We start from the raw sequence: 20,693 nt of genomic DNA, 5'->3' as shown, positions 1-20,693 counted from the left end.
GCACACGGCTGACTCATCCTTCCCTCCTGGCTTTCCGCGGTGTTTGCTCAGCCCTGCCTACCTTCCAGAACTCCCGCGGGCAAGAGCTAGAGACGGACAGACCCGTGTCCGGCGAGGCTCCTCTCCCGCTGAGGTCCGACCCACCTGGTGCCCGTTGGGGACCGCGCACAGCCCAGTGCCACGGATCGGTGGCCCCTGCGCTGGCTCTGAGTGGGCCTCAGGGGCGACCGTCTGACCGTGCTCGACGTGTCCTCGATGAAGTGTTGGCACGAAACAGCAGCCACCTCCGTTCCATCCCAGGTTTCTGTCCGCCGCTCCTGGACACTGCAGCCACTGTCTGGCTGGAGCACGGAGACCCGGCGCGGGGAAGTGGGCAGTGCACGGCCGCGGTCCTGGAAATGCCTAGGTCCATGCTGCACACAACCCTAAACCTCAGCTTAAACGCAAAGTCCATTCCAACACCTACGTAAAAGCATTTATTCAGTAATTATACACACGAGCGGGAGAGATGCACCAGCAGGGCCGAGCGCACCGACAAGGCCTCCTGGGTCCAGCGTGAGCCCCCGTGGGAGCTGTGGCTGCGACCGCCCGTGGGGACCTGCCGTGGCTCAGAAGTTCACGTGGCTGCGGATGGCGTTGATCTGCTTCACCATCTCCCGGATGTGTTCACCCCTGTGGGACCACACAGTCATTTGGGTTCGCGAACGCAAGAAGTGAGTGTGCCGGTGACACCCGCATGCAAGAGCTTCAGCGGAGACGCTCGGGCGGGTGGAGGATCTTGCGCGCTGCCCCAGATCGCTGGGCTCCCACCGCCCCCCGCCCGCGACTCACTCCTCCTTCAGCACTGACTGGATGCAGCTGCGCTGGTAGGCGCTGAGGGCCATGGCAGGCTTCTGCGGGCTCAGCGCACGCGCCATCTTGCGCTGCTGGTAGTCCTTCTTCATGGTCACCTGCGGGGCAGGACAGCCCAGGCTCTGTGTGCTGCACCACCGCTGCCCGCAGACCTGCCTGCAGACCCACCCGCCCCGCGCACCTGCTTGATGGCACGGCCCAGGTGGCGCAGCTGCTCGGGGATGCGCTGTAGCTCCCGCCGCATGTCGCGCTCGCGGTCGGACAGCACCGGCAGCTGCGCGTGGACGCGGTGCAGCACCATCTTCATCCTGTGGCGAGGCAGGTGGGCGGCTCAAGCTGCGGCGGCCCCAGGCAGCTTCGGCCTGGTGTCTGCGCCCTGGCGCGCCCCGCGGCTACTGACCTGTTCATGAGGTCTTCCTGCTTCTCCTTGGCCTCCTCGTACTTGTCGGCCAGGCGCTCCGCCATCTCCCGCAGATTCTTCCTGGCGGCACAGACCCAGAGGCTGCGGGCTGTACCCGGTGGCAGAGACACGGAGACACAGACATGGCGGCCCGCCCGCCCCGGCACTTACCTCTCCTCGCGGCAGTGGTTGAGGTCCTCCAGCTGCTTCTGTTTCTGGTCGCACAGCAGCCGGACCCTGTGGGGATGCACAAGCGTCAAGGCGGCCGTGCCCGCAGCAGGGGGGCCACGCGGGCGGCAGGGGGTGCCCCACGGGCCGGTACCTGCGCTGGATCTCCTCCTTGGCCAGGTCCTGCTTCAGCACATACTGCTCCCGGAACACCTGTGTGGCGCGGCTCAGCAGCTGCAGGCACTCCTCCGGGGGCGGCGCTGCGGCCTTGTCCGACCACCTGCCAGCAGCTGCCGTCACCTCCCCTGCCCGCGTCGGGGTGGGGCCCTCATGCCATGTGTCCTCCCGGCGGCCACCCGGTAGTCCCTCTCCCTGCATCTGCCCCTCCCACCCCGTGTCTCGCTGACGGACCACACCCGGTTCCCCTCCCACCGGCTGGCAGCACGCGGGGGACACGTGGGACAGAGGACCGATGCGCAGGAGGAAAACGGGGCGGGAACCTGGTGGAGCCCCAACGCCCCGAACCGCATACTTCAAAAAGGCAGGATTCGCAACGCTCCGTTGCAAAATGCTTCTGATGTGCTTCTCAAAGGAATCCGGGCTCTCTGCTAGGATGCGGAGGGGAGACTCGGCTGCGGCCTCGTCTTCTCGGGTGCAGAGCAGGGGCGGAGACGCCGGGTGGACCGTGCTTCTGCAAGACACACGGGACTCAGCGCCGTCTTCCGTGGGGGCATCGGTGCAAGTCCCACTGGGGTGTCTACGTGGAGCTGGGAAAACTCGACCAGCCAGAAAACGAGTCTCCAGGGACAGGACGAGAATGCAGCGCTCTGCCCTGCTGGCCACCCTGGGGGAGCCGCCCCCCCCCCCCCCCGCCCCGCTATCCCCACATGGCCACGGCACGCATGCAGGGCAGGCGTCTGAACGGACTGGGGCGGGCACCACACAACCATCTGTCACACAAACAGACCGTGCGTCTCCAGCGGGGATCCCAGATCCGCCCCAGCCTGGCTGAGGGCTCCCCCAGCAGGACGGCGGAGTATGTGGGGACGCGAGGGGACTTACAGCAAGGGCCGGATGAGGCACTCGTAGGTGCTGGTGATGCAGACCATGGTGGGCCCCAGGATGTCGGGCACGATCCAGAACCCTTGGATGGGTGCTGGTTGCCTGGAAAGACATGGCTGCAGGGCTGTCACACGCCTGGGATGCACCGCCCTGCAGGAGCACTGAGCTGGGGACCAGAAGGCCATCCTGCTGAGTCCCGGTCACCTCCCATCCCCATCTTGTGCCCTCTCCTGCGCTCCTTCCCCTACGGGCCCAGCTCCTGCACCCACAAACCCCGTCCACACGCCTTCTGCAACCCACCCTCCCTCCTGGGGCCCACGAGCATGACGGCAAGACAGTGACGCAGTGACCCCGGGACTAAGCTGGGGTCATTCTCTATCCCTTTGCTCCCTGAACGTCCAGGGACCAAGTGTCCCTCAGCCAGAAACCGAGCACAGCGCAGCATGCGACAGACAGATGCGGTCTGTGCCCTCACGGACTCACCTTCAGTAGCGCACCCCGGAGCGCACGAGGAGGGCCTCCGGCAGACATGCCCACAGGAGCCTGCGCTGAAGCCCTGACATGAGCTCAGGGTCATGAGCAAGGACAGGGGCACATGGCGGGTGGCCATCAGGCAGGGGGCTTGACCCACAGCCCCTCAGGTCAGTGGTCGTGTCCGCGGGTGGTCCGCGTGCACCTGACAACGTGAATTCAGCGGCCCGTGGGGAGGGGAACACGCGGCCTTACCTGCAGGGCAGCGGCTTGGTGCAGAGGATATGCTCCACGAAGCACTTCTGCTCGGCGGCCAGCTCCTGCAAGCTGTCCTTGTCCTCCTCGTCTGCAGGGGAGGGGCCCAGGGACCCGGTCAGCGACCTGCGCACACAGCACAGGCGCCCCCCAGACATGGCCAAGTGCCCGTGCCAGAGCCCGGCCTCGTGTGGGCCGTGCCAGCAAGCGGCTGTGTCCAGGCAGTAGCCTAGACACAGGCCGACTCCGCATCGGCTCCCCGAAATGCGACCCCACCAGCGCGCGAGCCACCGCGGCACGTCATGCTCCGGGGCGGGGGGAGCGAGAGCTGTACACCCACCAGGAGATTTAAGTCTCTTCGCGAGGGACGCCTGGGGGCTGAGTCGGTGCAGCGGCTGCTTCGGCTCAGGTCATGATCCTCGGGGCCCTGGGATCACGCCCCACGTGGGGCTCCCTGCCCAGCAGGCGTCTGCTTCGCCTCCCCGTCTGCTACCCCCCTGCTTGTGCGCTCTCATGCTCTTGCGAATAAGACATCTTAAGTCTGTTCAGTTCCCGAAAGGAAGCCCCATGCACATGAGCAACCACGCGAGTCTGGCCGATTGGTCCCCCTCCCTATCCCCCCGCGGTGGACCGTCTGTGTCACGTGCCAGCCTGCTCTGTGTGGTCCCCATGCACAGAGCCACGCAACAGGGAGCCGCAGCTGAGTTGGACCTCACCCCTCCCCTGTGCTGGTGGACATCCCGTTGGATGGCTGGACCGCTGCCCGCTTGGCGGCGACGGATGCCCGGCTGTTGGGCGATCGCGCCAATGCCGCTGCCAAGAGCTGCTTACTGGTGTGAGTGTGCACATGTGTGTGCGCCGAGGAGCAAATCACCGGGTCACACCATGCTGGGTAACACTGTGGGTCACCCGGGGAGGGGCCAGACTGTTGCCCTGCGCGGCACCACATCACGGTCCGCAAGGCCCGTGCTTACAGTGCTTGCCACGGCCCGTTGGGACTAGCCGCTCTGACAGCCCTGATGTCCAGGGCTCGTGCAGCATCTCCCTTCTGGGACCAACGCTGCCAAATGCGTCTCCCCACGCTTATTGGCTGTGCGCACCTCATCGGCCGAGCCATGTCACTCAAACCCCTTGTCCGTCCCTGAACTGGGCTCTTGTCGTCTGTCTGCGGGGCTCCACAAGCCCCTTGCGTACTCCAGCTACCAAGTCCGTGAGCAGATCTGGGCCGGGCACTTCCTTCCACCCCGTGGATGGTCCTTTCGCTTTGTCACAGGGTTTTCTTCCACGAGTTCTACAGTTTCACTTCTGTCATCCTGTCTAAGTCACTCTTGTGTCACGGTGTGAGGAAGGGGTCCAATTCTGTCTTGTCGCGGCTGCATGCACACGTGTCCCAGCACTGCAGGTCAGGAAGACCACTCTCCCCGGCCAACCCGTGCTGGGCCCTGCGGAAACCAACAGGGCTGTCCCCCCGTTCCACCGACCTACGCAGGTCTCCTATGTCCGCATTGTGCTGGGATCGCCGCACCTTCTGGGAGAGGCTCTGAAGTTGGCAAGTATGGGTCCTTCAACTGGATTCTTGTTTTTCAAGACCGTTTTGGCTATTGTAGGGCCCCATTTCAAATGAGTTTTCGGATCAGCTTCTCAATTTCTGCCAATTCAGACCCGGATGGCATGGGGTCTGCACACCATTAAATGTTGCCATTTTAAAAAGTACTAATTTTCTGGTCCATGAACATGGGATTTTTTTTTTTAAGCTTATTTCAGTAACATTTTGTCGTTTTACACTTATACTTTCACTTTTGTTAAACTCATTCTCAAGGATTCTCTTCTGAAGCCAGTACAAATGGGACTGTATGACTCTCCTTTGGATCATTCACTACTAGTGCATGGAAATACACAGGTGTCTGCAGCCTCAAGCCCTCGGAAACCATCAGCACAAACGCCCTGTAATGGGTCCCCTAGATTAACTGCACAGAAGACTGCAGTGTCAGAAGGGAGAATTGTGGCTCTGCCTTCCTAACCTAGAAGCCTTTATTTCCTCGGCTCCTTTCCTTGCCTGCCTGCTCGACGACGCCGCTCAACATAGGGGCCAGAGCTACAGCTCTTACGGGAAAGCGTGGGAGGCAGAACCTGTCACCCACCAGCCCGGATGTCCAGCGGAGGACTCCTGAGCCGGAACCAAGTGCTGGACGCTCAGCGCATTGAGCCACCCAGGCGCCACGACTCCAAACTACTTTCAAACAGAATCCAGGAAACACACTGCAAAGTACAGAAAACTCACCTGATCCAAGAAATTTGTGAAGTTTATGAATCCAAGTGAGCCCAACACTGTGCACGCCGGCCTCGTGAGTGCAGTGGTATCTTGAGGGACACTTGGGATCTGCAAATGGAAGCACAAATGATACGATGGCAGCCGTCAGAGTACTGACAGTCGCCCCAGCAGCCGACAAGCACAGCGGGGGACAGAAGTGACAGTCTGCAGGACCGTCACACTACTGTGTCAGCGGTTTTGAAATTTGAAGATCTGAATTCCATTTTCAAATACATTTTAAGTATTTTAAAAATAAACACAAGTTGTATTTTTCAACCAAAGAGTTCACCAACACGTATACACATGCTGCCTTTCTGTCCCCGCTGTGCATTTATTTACCACTCTTCAAATTAAAATGGAGTGGCCCTGCAGGAACGCCTGTGCCACACGTGTCCCTCCACCAAGCTACTCTAGGCAGGGCACAGGGCACAGCACACGGGGACAACCGTGGAGCCAGCAGCCCCATCACCGTGCATCCAGGCAGGTGTTGGCTGTCCTTTCTTGATAATGTCGGCTCGCAGGTGGTTTTACATTTAGTTTAAGCTTGAATTCTTTTTTCTTCCTTGTGTGAGTTTACTCCCAACATGGGGCTTGAACTCATGACCCTGAGATCCAGAGTCACTCGCTCTTCCAGCTGAGCCAGCCGGGCGCCCCAAGTGTATGCTGTTTTGAGTTTCCTTGTTTTTTTAAATACAATTCTTGTCTGACAATCCTTTATATTTACTTATTTTTTAAGAAAAGATGTGTTTTAGGGAGCATGTGTGCATGCCTGCGAGAGAGAGTTGGGGGTGGGGAGACTCTCAAGCAGACCCCCCACTGAGCACAGAGCCCAATGTGGGGCTCAAAGTTACGACCCCATGATCCCCACCTCAACCGTCATCAAGAGTCGGACGTGACTGAGACACCCAGAGAATGCTTCACATTTACACGAGGAAGTATGAGGATCCGCTCGCAGTTTCGATGAAATCTCCTATACTTCTGAGCCCTAGTACCAGGGAGACCAGCTAATGCTAAAACAAGAGTTCCTGAATATTTACGAATAATTATCCCTGCAACTCGATACTTTCAAAACATTAAACAACTAAAACAAGATACAGAATAATTTACACGCTAAAGCTGATTGAAGATGCAAGTGTTGAGGGACACTGGTTGGCTCAGGGGAGCGCGCAACTCGATCTCGGGGCTGTGAGTTCAAGCCCCATGTTGGATATAAAGATTACTTAAAAACAAAATCTTAAAAAAAAAAAAAGTTTGGGGGGCACCTGGGTGGCTCTGCCTTCGGCTCAGGTCATGATCTCAGGATCCTGGGATCGAGCCCCCATCGGGCTCTCTGCTCTGCAGGGAGCCTGCTTCCCTCCCTCTTGCCTCTCTGCCTACTACCTCTGTCAAATAAATAAATAAAATCTTAAAAAAAAATTTCGGGGCACTGGCTGGCTCAGTTGATAGAGTGTGTGACCCTTGCATCAAGGGCATGAGTTCAAGGCCCACGTCGGGCATGCAGCCTACTTGATGAAGAAAAAAGAGGCAGCTGTCCCCCATAAGCCCCGAATGAAAACCTCCTTTTGTCTGACAACCCTCTTACTGCTGACTTCACGGTAAGTAAATGCTGCAAAGCGAATGTTAGCGTTTTTGTCCTATTTTACATGTTGGGCTTCTGCACAACTCCCTCTCCAAACAGCATTAGGCTGTTACAAAGCTTTAAAAGGCCTGGTGTGTGGCAGTCCCCTGTCTGAACAATAAAATACTAAAAAGCTTCTCTTCAACTGTCCAAACTTGAGACTTTATGTTACGCTCAAATCATCTCTTTAGGTCTATGGTTTCCAACGGATTTTCAAAACATGTCTGCACTGAAGTCAACAGGAAAACCTCAGTGCTGGGAAGGAACCAGAAATCTATCACGAAGAGGTAACATCCGTCACTGAGTGGGAATCTGCCAGCACCCCACTATTCGGCGGCCACTCACTCAGTCATTAAAAATCTGGGTACATTTCGGTGACCATGACATGCCCTGAGTACGAACATGAATGAGTCAAAAACCTCCAAGCCATACAACACATGACATATCCACTCTTGGAAAAACTAGGACAAGATCGCCTCCGTCTAAGGTCTCCCAGACACCTGTTCTCTTCATAAGGAACCAAGGAGCGTGTGTCCCTTACCTCACCGGGTCCCCGTGTCCTCGTTTCTAAATTCTGACCCCTACTGCTTGGACCGTCTAGTCAGACGCGCTCAGTGGACTCCCCCGGCTGCTCTACTGCACGGGAGCCCCGAGCCCTGAAGACCTGCTGTCGGCTCTGCAGAGCTGGACCTGAGCCGGCGGCTCCAGGGCCTGCGAACAGCAGCTCCCGTCTCCGCCCGGGCCCGGGAAGCCTGGAGGAGACTCCAGGAAGCGGCGGAGGGACAGCGGGATCGCAGGGACTGGTGTCCGCGGCCTCGCAGGTCATCCAGGGTCACCCCATTCCAGATGAGAAGACGGAGCTGGAGGGGCTGACAGGAGGCTGGCTCGTGTCAGAGCTGTCCCCAAACACAGCAGGAGCCCAGCTCCTTCCGCTCAGCCCTTGGCACCCCAATGGCCCCGGCTTCCAGGGGCTCAGCAGTCTCGGCAGAAGCTCCCCAGACGCGCACAGAGAAGCCAGAAAGATCTGGTAGCGGCCCAGGTCAGTTCACAGAGACAAAGGTAAAAGGACCACGTTCACCCGGTCATACGACGTGTCTAGAAGCGAAACAGGTTTTAAAGCCGTAGCGTCTCAGTGGCCTGTTGTGACCTGATTTTTAACATTTACTAAGGTTTGTGTAGATTCCGGATTTGAATCATGACATAAGCTTTGAACTGGACCAGGAAAATTCCCCGCTGGGTCTGGATGGCTCCAGACGGCAGACCGGCTGAGAACCTGGGAAGCCCGCCCGGCCTCTCTTGGTCCTGGAGGGCACTCAGGGCTCGTTGGGCCTCTGTACGCCTGGGAGCAACCCGGCCCCGGCCCCGTACATGCAGGACCCCGTTACCTCTGTGCAGTCTGATGGGACAAGAAAAGTCAGAATCGAAGGGGTCGTCATCCCCAGCGGCGAGTGTCAGGGCGAGCTCCAGCTCCACGCACTCGAACACGTACAGAGACGGAACGAGGTCGGCCCTGGAGTCCCAGGACTTCTCCGACTGCGGAAGCAGCAGCGCTGTCTAAGACAATCTAGTCTGTCTTGCCCGACAGCACCCCCACCCTCACCTCCCGACCAAAGGAGACCAGAGGACAGAACAGCTTCTCGTTTCCCGGAAATGCAAATCAGGTTCCAAAAAGCCCACTTGGGGGCTGCCCGGCTCCCTGTGTTTGTCACTGGAGGCCACACCTCGGGACGGGCCAGCCAGGGAAGCCGCATCCCCGTGCTGCGACACAGAGCCCGCCTGCTCCCTGCCTTCACCCCGCCCAGGACGCCTCCCCCCACAACTCCCCACCCCAACCCCCGGTGCCCAACTCACTGTCTGGTCGTCTTCCTCCTCCCCCTCCAGCACGACACAGTGGTACAGCACTCCAGACTCGGTGGCGATCACCAGGATGTTGGGGACGCAGGGCAGGCAGAGGATGGCGCATGCATCGTAGCCGTAGTTGTCTTCCGCTGCGGGGTGCATGGGCAGTGGGCCCAGCAGCTTCCCCACACCCCCGGCGCTGCGGGAACAGGGACACACGCTGGTGGGCCTCCGCAGAGGGAACCTTGCCACTCCCAGCCTGGCTTGGACCAAGGTCCTGTGGCCGGCGCACCCCGTCCCACCCGTCCCCGAGCTCGGCACCTGTCTCTCCCGGCTCGGCTCTCCCCCTGGTGCTTCTCAACCAGAGACGTCTGCACCCGAGGGACAGGAACAATGTCTGAAGACATTCCTGGTTGTCAAGGGTTGGGGAGGTGTTTACTGGTGCGTGGAGGAACAGAGGGTGCTGGTCAGCTCAAACGTCCCTACTGTGGAGGCTGAGAAACCACGCTCCAATCTAGGCCCCTTTCCCTCATCGCGCCACTGACGGTCTACTGACCGACCGCTGCCATCAGCCCCAGGGAGACCCTCGCTGCCAAACCCTCAGCCGCTTCCTGTGGCCACTCAGCACCCCCCCACCTCAACACCTGTGCTTGGTCCCCTCCCCCAACACAGTCCCCGGAGGACCAGCGCTCCCCGGATTCTGTCGCAAGCCCCACTCCCTCCCGCTCCACACATGCACAAGAGCACGCTGGGCCTGGATTCTGCACTTTCCCGGAAAATGCAGAGACTCTCCGGGGCTTCGGACACAGTGTTTCTGTAGAGACGCCGTCACTGAGTGCCGGGGGACACCCCAAGGGACAGACATTCAGCTGAGGAAGAAGATGTGTAGCGAGAACTACCACACGTGGGCGGAGTGTGACAACACGGGGCCTCACAGCACGAAAGGAACGTGGGGACAGACAGTGAAGGAAGGCGGCGCCTATGTGGCTCGGAGGGTTGAACGTCCAACTCTGCATTTGGCATAGGTCGTGATCTCAGTCTCGTGAGATCGAGCCCTGCGCGGGGCTCAGCGCTCAGTGCTGAGTCTGCTTAGTCTCTCCCCTTCCCACTGCCCCTGCCGCGCGTGCCCTCTCCCTCTCTACGATAAACATTTTCCCCTAAGACGTTATCCATGTATTTGAGAGCAGGGGGAGCAGCAGCAGAGGCAGAAGGAGAGGCAGGCTTCCCGCTGAGCAGGGAGCCCGATACGGGACTTGATTCCAGACCCCAAGATCACAAACTGAGCCAAAGGCAGATGCGTAACTCAGCCATCCGGGCGTCCCTAAGTGAATCTTAAAAACTGAAAACCACCCCAAGTGAGATGAGAAAGGGGTCAGGAATGAATGAGATCAACGGCAAAGCAGCTATTCCGGGAGGAGGCTGTGAACGCTGCAAGGAACAGCTCTGGAATGTTCTGAAAGCACGGATGTCAAGTACCCACAGGAAGGAGACTGCATAGTGGGGACAGGAGCGGTCTAGGCCAACTGAGCCCCGGGAGGGCGGCCCAGGACCGGCGGACATGGGCTGTCTCGGGTGTGACGCTCAAGGCTCAGAGCCCTGCATTTGCAGGAGGAATGTGACAGTCGCGAAGGCAGGACGCGGAGGGAGAACTGGGACTCGGGGCCGCTGGTGGAAGGGGAGAGGCTCTGCGCAGAAGACGCGGAGGGTCCAGAGCCAGAATGAGGGGATGGAGAGAAGGGGGTTCGCACTCCAGGAATTCTCAGGGTGAAATCAAGAGAATTGGGGACTGGCCTAGACTAGATGTACAAGCACGCAGAAGGTGTCCTGCTGGGCGGCGACAGGCTAATGGCGTTGGCACAGAATCTCCCAGACAGGGTCCTGTGTGGAAGCTGGAGCACGTTCGGGTCACGGAGAAGCCGACGGGAGAAAGTGCTCACAACCCCGCGCCCAGTGAGCTCTTGGCCTTTGTCTCCCTCGTGGCTCCGCTCCCTCTCCTTGCGCTCTGGGGTCACTTCCGTGGCATCTGCACGCAGATGCCCCCAGTCCAAACTCCCAAGTCAGCAGCAACCCGGTGTCGCAGGCCAGCCACTCCCCCCTCCACGGCCCCACAGCCCCACCTGGATCTGCCTCGGCTACTACCTGTTGAGCCTGTTCAGGACTGAAGCACAATGTTCGGCCTCTAACCAGAGGCCTTTCTGGTTACAAACCCGCCCCCAATTATCTTCTCTTGACTTGCCCATCCTGACCCGGGAGACTCCGATCTTCCGCTCCAGCGTCTGCCTCTTCTCCCCAGGCCTGCGTTTCCAGCTGTCTGAGAAGCGCTCCCACGTTCCTGTCCCACAGGCAGCTGCACGAGCCCTCGGTACCAGCGCTGCCCGCCATCCCATTAGCTGCCCCTGCGGACCACGGCACTCGCACGAGAGGGTCGCCCCTCGCCCGGCCAGCAGCCAGGTCTCCCAGACCCTCCCTCTGTGCCATCTACCGTGGGCACCTCTCCCCGCTTCCAAACGGTGCAGTCTGGGTCCTGCAGGCGGTCGGCACCGTGTGCAACTGCGCCTTCAAACGTCTCTCTGCCCCCACGTGTCCCTTACCAACCACCTTACCCTTCTGTTAAGAAGCCATCACCGGCTTCCCACGGCCCTACTCCTATACAGGAAAAACCCATGTTCCTTTTCTTAAAAGTTTTTTTTTTACAGATTTTATTTATCTGACAGAGAGAGAGTTCACAAGTAGGTAGAGAGGCAGGCAGAGAGAGAGGAGGAGCAGGCTCCCTGCTGAGCAGAGAGCTGGACGCGGGGCTCGATCCCAGGACCCTGGGCTCATGACCCGAGCCAAAGGCAGACACTTAAGACTGAGTGGCCCAGGCACCCCGACCCCACATTCCTTAACCGGGTGTCTTAACTCCACCACATTCTCCATGGCAGATACTGCCAGCTCTGTGACCTGATGCCGCGTCCCAGGAACCCCTGCTCCTGCCACAAATGTCCCATCCCTGGGCCGTGACTGACACGTGCCCGTGCTTTCATACTCCCTGGGGGCGCCCCTCCCCGGCCCTTGGGGAATCCTGCACTAGACACGCGGCCTCTCTGAGAAATCTTCCCTCCCTCCTCCAGTGCGACCCTCTCTCCCTCCCCTGAGTCTCACTGTGCCTGAGTGTCTCTGTGCCACTAAAGCTGTTTGGGTACAATCGGAATGTTCAACACCAGACTGCCGTGTCTGCCCTTCCCCTTGGCGCCTCGCTCGCCTGCGTCACCTTGTTCACGGTATGTCTGTGGCTGATGGCGAGGAAGTCAGAGGCCAAATGCTCAGAACCAGTCTTTTCATGGAATCCAAGCCCTACAGGGCCGCCGTGCTCCCGCAGCCTGAAAACCACAGCGCCCAGATTCCACGGTGGCAGCTGTGCTCTGGGCAGTGGCGCCCCCACTCACCTGTGTGCCAGGCTGATGTACGTGAGGAAGGTCTCCCCGTTCTCACACAGGATGTACAGCGGGTGCGCCACGACCTCGCCCTTGCCCTTCTGCGGGAACACGCTCCTTGGGACGGCGCATAGCGGCCCGAAGTCAAAGGCCACGGCCGTCTCCCCCAGGGACGCTGAATACGCCCTCCTGCGGAGACAGGTAAAGCCAGGCCAGGCCAGTTAGGAACGAAACAGCAGCAGCAGGAACGGGGGATGGAATTTGCATTCAGTGAGGAAGGGAAAGAAAGAAAACAAAAACCCCACACCCAAATGACAGAAGCGTCGGCCTACAGCGAGGCTCCGGCTCCAGCAGCTTAAACCCGCAGACGCGCAAGAACCAGAGATGAAGAAAGCCTGAAAAGCCACTGAGAATGGCATAGGTTCCTGCCACACATCTGGGAATCTGACAGCCCCCCACCCCCCAGCTCGTGATAGCGATGCCCGAGACCCAAGAAAGGAGCACACGACGCAGCGTCAGCGAAGGATGTCACGAAGGAAGTGGAGGGGAGGAACCCTGACGGGCTGCGATCTGAGCTCAGAGCCAGAGGACCGGTGGGAGCACGGGTAAGGGTGGGCTGCGTGAGAACGAGGGGGGAGGTGGCTGAGGTGGCTGGGCCCAGAGCCGGGGCACAGGGCGGGAGAGGAGTGGCGGGGGGCAGGCAGGGGATGCCTGCTGGAAATCGGCGGGGCGGGGCAGCAGGGACGCACAGCCCTCTGCTTTATACCCAAGTGTCTCCCCGCTGCTGTGCGAGGAGACACAAAGGAGACCACAAGACGTTTCATTTTCTCTTTAATATTTTCCCGTAGGCGTTCCCAATTTCCTACAGAAAACACACACAACCTTTGTAATTACAGCAGACAAGTGATAAACATGCTGTCTTTGGGGGCGCCTGGGGGGCTCAGTCATTAAATGTCTGCCTACAGCTCCGGTCATGACTCCAAGCTCCTGCTCAGTGGGAAGTCTGCTTCTCCCTCTCCCTCTGCTGCTTCCCCTGCCTGTGCCCTGTGTCAAATAAATAAAATCTTTAAAAAAAAAAAAAAAGAGAGACACCCCGTCTGTGTTTTGAAGGTTGGTATAACTGCTCATCCAGGAAGACCGCAGCCCCACACAAGGCTCCGAACACGGGTGTTTTCTCGCCGCTGAGAGCATGCTGGTCAGCGACAGAAAACCTTGAGTGTCTGTGAAAAGCACATCTGTGATCCCAATAAGCTGAAAAACCGTTTCCGGACACGAAGAACAACTTACCCTTTATTGAGTATCAGGCTTTCCTCCTCCGCCTCTGAAAGCACGATGACCCTGGCAGGGGTCTGAGGCTCGCGCAGAGAGTAGACCCTAGGAGCGGGTGGGAGAGAGCTGCACTCAGAGCTCTGCCATCCCGAGTCTGCCCTTGGTCTGGCAGGTCGCTGCTTTGGTGCCGTCCTGCCAGGCTCATGACCGTGTCTCTGCTGGAGCGGTGCGCTGCACCTGCTGACAACGGCACCTCCAAAAACTCTCCCCGTTGTCACGAAGTCCCTCCAAGTGTCCTGCAGGCCGTCCTGCCCCACTCCCCCATCCTGAGGCCCTGGGCACACGCTGCCCGACTGCCCTGAGCAGCCCAGCTCCCCCACGCCGCCCGCCCCTGCCTGGCGCACACAAGCCTTGTAGAGGAGCCGCATGTGTGGCAGCCCCGGGCCGCGGGGAGAGACGCTGGGTCCCAGTCTATAGGCACTGCCCTTACACAAAGATGCAATATCACGTCACCCCTACTTTCCCAAAGGGAAGTATAAAACGGGAAAAATTTTTTCTTGCCAGCATCATTTGAATTTAAAACAACATAAAATTTCATAGCGCGTGGCTACAGTGCGGAGAACTATCTAAAGGCCAGTATTGTTGTTAGCAACCCGACATCACCTACAAACCCTCACTGAGTTAATCACTCACCTCCACAACCTTGAGAAACTCTGAACATCGTTTGTTCCACTACCAGTAAAATGTCTTACCAGAGATTTCTGATGAAAACATGACCCAACAGCACACACGCACTGCGGTCTCTCTGCGAGTAAGCAGCGCTGACTTTAAATCAAATGTGCCTGCTGGAAGGGACGCGCATGGTGGGGGGCATGGGGGCCAGGGGTGGGTAGGGAGAGCTTGGTGCCTGGAAACTGTCAACAGGGTCCAAAGCTTAGGATACACAGTAACTTCCCGTATGTGTCTTTTTGTTTGTTTCTTTAGAGAGTAGGAAGAAGGGACAGAGTGACGGAGAGAGAGAACCTCAAGCCGACTCCGCATTGACCACAGAGGCTGATGTGGGGCTCAATCTCAGGACCCTGAGATCACGACCTGAGCTGAAATCAAGAGTTGGATGCTCAACCAACCGAGCCCCCCCAGGTTCCCCATGTTTAAAAAAGAACCTTCAACAGCTGAGACCAAATACATCTCCTCTCAAGCTTAACTCCAGGAAGGTCTAGGCTAGCGCCCTTTCCTGCCGCCCAGTTTCCCAGGGGAGGAAAAGACGACCAGGGGAGGGGCGCCTGGGGGCTCAGTCAGTGCAGTGTCTGCCTTCGGCTCAGGTCATGAGCCCGGAATCCTGGGATCGAGTCCTGCATCAGGCTCCCTGCTCAGTGGGGAGTCAGCTTCTCCCTCTCCCTCTGTCCCTCCCCGGGCTTGTGCTCTCCTTCACTGACAAGTAAAATCTTTTTAAAAAGACAAATGTAGGGCGCCTGGGTGGCTCAGTGGGTTAAAGCCTCTGCCTTCGGCTCAGGTTGTGGTCCCGGAGTCCTGGGATCGAGCTCCACATCGGGCTCTCCGCTTCCCCCTGTCTCTCTGTCAGGGAGCCTGCTTCCTCCTCTCTCTCTGCCTGCCTCTCTGCCTACTTGTGATCTCTGTCTGTCAAATAAATAAATAAATAAAATCTTAAAAAAATAATAAAATAAAAAATAAATAAAAACACAGACGTGCTGAAAGACTAAGAGAGGGGCATCAGGAGTCCTTCCTTGGACATAACAACGTCTATGGCAGGAGGGTGTCCAGCTCCAAAGCCAGATGGGCAGGGAGGGAGACACTCCACCAGATTCAGGGGGGCTTATAATGTGGGGAGAAGGGCTCTCGTGTCCTCGCGGAATCCAGATGTGCCGCAGGAAGCTGCAGGTCCCAGGTAAGGAATCCCTGAGTGAACCGGACAGGTCACAGCCTGGGGTTGGGGGCTTGTGAATGCTATACAGTATCTACCACTCACACATCACACATCAGGGGGTGGGCTGGAGCAGTGTGAGAAAGGACTGTGGGACTGATGCTCAGGTCCCTGTGGCTGTTGGAGGGCAGAGCAGTCACCCTCCAGGACAGCAGGGTGGTCACTATGATGCCACAGGAAAAACTACAATGGCGGCACGAGTGCGAGGACCCTCCCTCTCCAGAGAGGCCCTGGGCCCGACCGCGGACAGAGCCAGTGGGAGACAGTGCTCCTCAGTGATGAGCAGCCCCTGAAGTGACACACAACGTTTGTACAGAGGAGCCGTGTCAATGGAGGCCACCAGCAGCAGATGGGACCAGACGACCCGGAAATCAGGCTCAGACCCATCGACTGCCAGCCAGCCAGCCTCAGCTCCCTTCACTCCCGAGGAAGCAGGAGGCAGCCCCCTTCCTGCACATCAACCCGCCTCCAAGTGTGGGGGCAGAAGCAAGAGCCAGATCAGGTCATGCCCTCTGCACAAGTGTCCCCTCCCCTGGGGTCTGGCCTGTGTGATGGGCCAGGACCCAGAACTGGTATGGACTGGACATCAGAGCTCCGAACTGGACACACTGAGTTGAGCAGCTGAAAGTAACCAGACAGCGATGAGATCTGTAAAAGGCCCAGAACGGGTCATCAGCCAGCAGTAAAGGAGGAGCTCGCAGGGCACGGTTAAAAGTGGTGAGGAGGGGGGCGCCTGGGTGGCTCAGTGGGTTAAGCCGCTGCCTTCGGCTGGGGTCATGATCTCAGGGTCCTGGGATCGAGTCCTGCATCAGGCTCTCTGCTCAGCGGGGAGCCTGCTTCCCTCTCTCTCTATGCCTGCCTCTCCATCTACTTGTGATTTCTGTCAAATAAATAAAATCTTAAAAAAAAAAAAAAAAGTGGTGAGGAGGGAAGACGAAGCTGTCTGCAGCTCAGTGGAGTCCCGAAACAGCTTTTACATAAGGCAGATCCAGGAAGCTAACTACGTAAATACCACAGAATTCTCTGTAGGAATAGGGCCTTTAATCAGAGTTCAAAACCTGTCCAATCAAACCAGCTCGTTTTACAGAGCTGGAAACTGAGCTCCTCTCAAGTTTAAGATCTCCAAGACAGAAGTGGCGTGTTAGGACGAGAATTCAGATCTCTCAACTCCCAGTTATACTCTCTGCTCCCCACGGGGCATTGCCTCCAGCAGAGCACCAGGAGAGGGGTTAGGGTTAGGCTCCTGGGCAGGTTAGCGAAGAAGTGCCAAGGTGGGAGGCCTGACTGGGCAGATGAGCAGTAATTAGGCCTCGAAGTTAGCGCAGTCGGACAGCCCGCTGGGCCTGAGTGCGGAGAGCAGCCTGAGACAGGCGCTGTGATTCCCAGTGACCCACCTGGGGGCCCACCGGCCGTCCCTGCGCAAAGCTAGAGACAGAAAGACATCGCACCTTATCACGTTGTCTGACGTCAAGAGCACGACATGGGGGTCCAGCAGCTCACTGGGGTACCAGGCAGCGTGCTTCAGCGTCAGAGATGGAGAGCTGGTGAGAAATCTCTCAGCAACGGGCGTGGTACTGAAATGAAGACAGTAGTTTGTCCAAAACTTTCTGCAGAATGTGGACCAAAGACCTTCTATGGGAAAACCTATCTTAACGCTCTGCTCTCGTTCCCTTCGCCATCTTTCTTCCTCCCACATTTTGCCGAGAAGAGCACTCGAAGCCCCCATTCAGTGAGCACACGTGAGGACCCACACGAAACCAATTTCTAAATCAGAGTTTCACACCGGTCCTCGTGAGGGACTCCACGCACACTAACTGCTGCGGTCGCCTTACTGGCCTGGGAAGAGAATCAGACACAATGTTCCAACAGCGGAAATGGGGAAACGGATTTTTTTCTTTTTTTTTCGGAAACAGATTTTAGAAATGAAACGTTGTAGAACTAAAGGCAGTTTCTATCTTACGCTCGTCAACACATCTTTCAGGCTCTGGCTTTTCCAGATTGTTGAAAAGATACAAAAATTAAAATTAGTTAAATTAAACTGACTCATATGTAGTAACTGCTTTTCAAAAGTTCTCTTATTTCTACACACACGACCAAGCTGAACTCCGGTGAGTCGGCTATGAGCCGTCAGGCAGAAGGGCAGGCTTGCAGGCAGGTGCAGATCGTATCAGCAGGAAGCCCGGGTGTGGCCCAGCTGGCGGCCTGTACTGTTGGATCCGCAGCACAAACAATGTAGCTGGCGAACCAAGGGGCCTGAGCCGCTTGTCCGCGTGTGTTCCAAACCGACAAACGATAAATCGATATTCAACTTACCTGCAGTTCACTGTTGATTTTCCGCCTTCAAATTCAGAGTTCTTCCCCCATCTCTTAGGTAGTTCTAACACCGTAAGTCCTTTGGTTCCCACAAGCGCTATGTGATGCTGCGTTGGACTTAACAGGACTTGGTAGACTTCAAACAGGGGCGGATTTATGCAGAGCAATCTCTGGAAAACAAAGCAAACTGGTCACAGTTCACATCGCAGTAAGTACGCGGTAATTCCTAGAAAGCACGACTGTCCCGGTGTAGTTTGGTCGGGCACTGGAGGCAGGCGCTGCTTTCCTCGCCGGGAACTGCAGGGCAGTGACGCCTCCTGGGTTCACACCTGGGCTAGGGACTCACTGGAGATTTTTAACCACTGAGATCAGGACATAACATAAACCGCACCAGACTTCCTTCCCTTGAAAAACAAACACTACACATTAATTGCCTTTTTTATGACCAAACTCCAGCCTGCCCTGGACAGTCTCTATGCCCACTCAGGTCAGCCTATGTCCACAAAGCCACCAGGCTCTGTCAGCCTCTGCGTCTCTCGACAGCTCTTCCTTCTCCTTCTGCGGCGGCTGTCACAGTTGGGAAGACCTCCTGACACACTACCCCGATCTTCCAGCCGGGGTACGTGTGTCTCCTCTGCACTCTGGATGACTCTGTCGCGGTCCTTATCAGCCTGCACTGAGGTCACCCCGACCGTCCTGCACAGCTAACCGAATTCCTGACACTGTGTCCTTCCTTGTGTACCCTCAGCACAATGCATGGCATAAAGCCGGCTCCAGGTGTTTCAGCGCAGCAAGAAGTGAACTCAGAGCGTTCATAACTGGCGGCTTCTGTTCGGTATCAGGAACGGGACCGGGACAGAAGAGCTTCAAGAGCTCGCACGGCCAGACCCGCACGGCAGAATCACAGAGCCACGGCATTTTCGGGGGTTCTCAAAACTGCTTGTCCCCATGTCACCAGCCCTCACAACAACGCACTTCCTCGGAGCGGCATGTCCTGCTGCTTCTCTCCTGACCACCCACACTCCCATCTTCTGTCCTTTCTACTTCCACTCATAAAGCAGGAGACGCCAACATATCACTCACCCTCCCGTAAGGAGAAACCCTCAGCCAGGATCTTTCCACAGACCACCACTCTGCACACAGCACACAAGGAGCGCTCTACCGCCCGTCTCCCTGCTGCGGCTCAGCGGCCTTTCGCCAAGTCCAGCCAAGTGCATGTGTCTCCCGTCAGTGGTCCTCGCTGACTCCACCATCTTCCTGTCCGATCGGGTCCATCTCAAACCAAACAGAGGCCACTGCTCTCGGAATATATTTACCCTCCAAACACCTGAGATCACACGTGACAATTACAAACATAGGGGGCTTTGCTTTACTTGGTTTCTGAAGTCACTATTCTCCTTTAATCAACGTTTAAATCTGCAACTCACGCGGAGCCGCTTTCTTGCCGGTGAGATTCTGGAAGGCTGAGAGCCACTCAGCCCTCAGTTTCCTGAGTGCCACCCGCTCCGGGCAGCCTGGGAAGAACGGGGATACAAAAGCAAGACTGACAGGCATGACCCTGCCTGGGTGGCGGTGGAGTAGAAAAGAGGGACAGCGAACACCATGGACTTAATCAGGGCCGCTCTACGTGCTGCTGAACAGGGCCGCCCAGCGCCTCCGATCACTCTGGCCAACAGAAATTTTACAGGAACAGAAGGTCAACTTGGGACGGGTCTTCAGAACCGCAGAAACACCCCCGCACCTTGATAAAACCCCCGCATTTCTCCCCCGCAGGCACCGGGCAGGGGCCCACGACAGAAGGCACGAGTCAGAACGGGCGACACCTCTGCTACGTTTTCCAGTCTTTAGAAGACCCGCACGCGTGTACCACGGACGACCGTCCCCTCAGGCCAGCGCTGGACCGCAAGAAGCCCGGCGCGCCGCTGCTCGCGTGCACGTGCTTGCGCTCACCCAGAGCCCAGGCAGCTCCCGCCCGACCCGGCGGCGGCTCATCCTCTAGCGCGGAGAGGAAGCAGGACCGGGGACCCCTCCTCCACGTCGGCACGAAACCGCGAGCGGCCGCTTCCAGACCGACCCCGACTCGGCGCTCACAGCGACCGCGGCAGGAGGTCGGATCTGTCCCCGCGACCTGGCGGGTGGCGCCCCACGAAAACGGAGTCTCAGACCCAGCCCGCCGCGCTCGCCTGCTGGGTTTCGCCTCGGAGCACCTGCACGCGGCTCCCCGGCCGCTGTCCCCGGCCCGGGCCCCCCGAGAGCACGCGGGCGTCCGCAAGCCTCCGCCGGGGAATGGAGCCCGGCCACGACAGGCTACGAAGCGGCCGCGCCGAAGCGGAAGGCGGCGGGGCGGGGCGCGAGGAGAGCCGGTGGCGCCGCGCCCCCGCGCAGCACGCGCGGCCCGGCCCACCTGGTACTGGGACAGGGACGGCTCCTCGCCCGCGCCGCCGCCCCGCAGGCGCACCACCAGGAACGAGCCGCCGTCGCCGTCCCACAGGAAGAGCTCTCCGCCCAGCCCCACGACCAGGCTCCTCGTCAGCGGCGGCGGCGGCGCGGACGGCGACGGGCACGCCGGCTTCTCAGCCTCGCCGGGGCTCTGGCTCTTCAGCCCTTCGCGGAGCCGCAGGAACACGACGTGGTTGGGCAGCCAGGACTGCCACGGCTCCCCATCTCCCGCGGGACCCTCCGCCGCTGCCATCTTAACCCGACTGCGCGCGTCGCCCCCGTGATGCCGCGCGCCGCTGAGCACAGCCCATCCGCGGCCCGCCGGCGCGCTCCGGCCA

The 20,693-nt window shown here is 58.4% G+C and overlaps 1 protein-coding gene across 2 annotated transcripts; it reads right to left on the bottom strand.

Moving 5' to 3' along the window:
• Positions 1 to 449: 449 nt before the first annotated feature.
• NUP88 (nucleoporin 88) lies at positions 450 to 20,668 on the bottom strand. 2 transcript variants are annotated; one of them, XM_032321845.1, is made up of 17 exons: positions 20,321 to 20,667; positions 17,917 to 18,086; positions 17,052 to 17,177; positions 13,680 to 13,766; positions 12,405 to 12,581; positions 8,989 to 9,175; positions 8,523 to 8,670; positions 5,490 to 5,588; positions 3,209 to 3,299; positions 2,483 to 2,584; positions 1,953 to 2,111; positions 1,575 to 1,700; positions 1,424 to 1,489; positions 1,253 to 1,333; positions 1,034 to 1,160; positions 832 to 950; positions 450 to 672 (listed from the first exon to the last, which is right to left on the bottom strand). In XM_032321845.1, exons 1-17 carry the CDS (start codon positions 20,606 to 20,608, stop codon positions 609 to 611), a joined length of 2,217 nt encoding a protein of 738 aa, XP_032177736.1. In that variant the 5' UTR covers positions 20,609 to 20,667; the 3' UTR covers positions 450 to 608. The 2 variants fall into 2 exon arrangements, with proteins under 2 accessions (XP_032177736.1, XP_032177737.1); XM_032321846.1 differs by lacking the exon at positions 13,680 to 13,766 and having other exon boundaries at positions 20,321 to 20,668.
• Positions 20,669 to 20,693: the final 25 nt, after the last annotated feature.

The sequence above is a fragment of the Mustela erminea genome, chromosome 18 (assembly GCF_009829155.1).
Source record: "Mustela erminea isolate mMusErm1 chromosome 18, mMusErm1.Pri, whole genome shotgun sequence".
NCBI classification, from domain to species: domain Eukaryota; kingdom Metazoa; phylum Chordata; class Mammalia; order Carnivora; family Mustelidae; genus Mustela; species Mustela erminea.
This window is presented reverse-complemented; position numbering and strand designations above follow the sequence as displayed.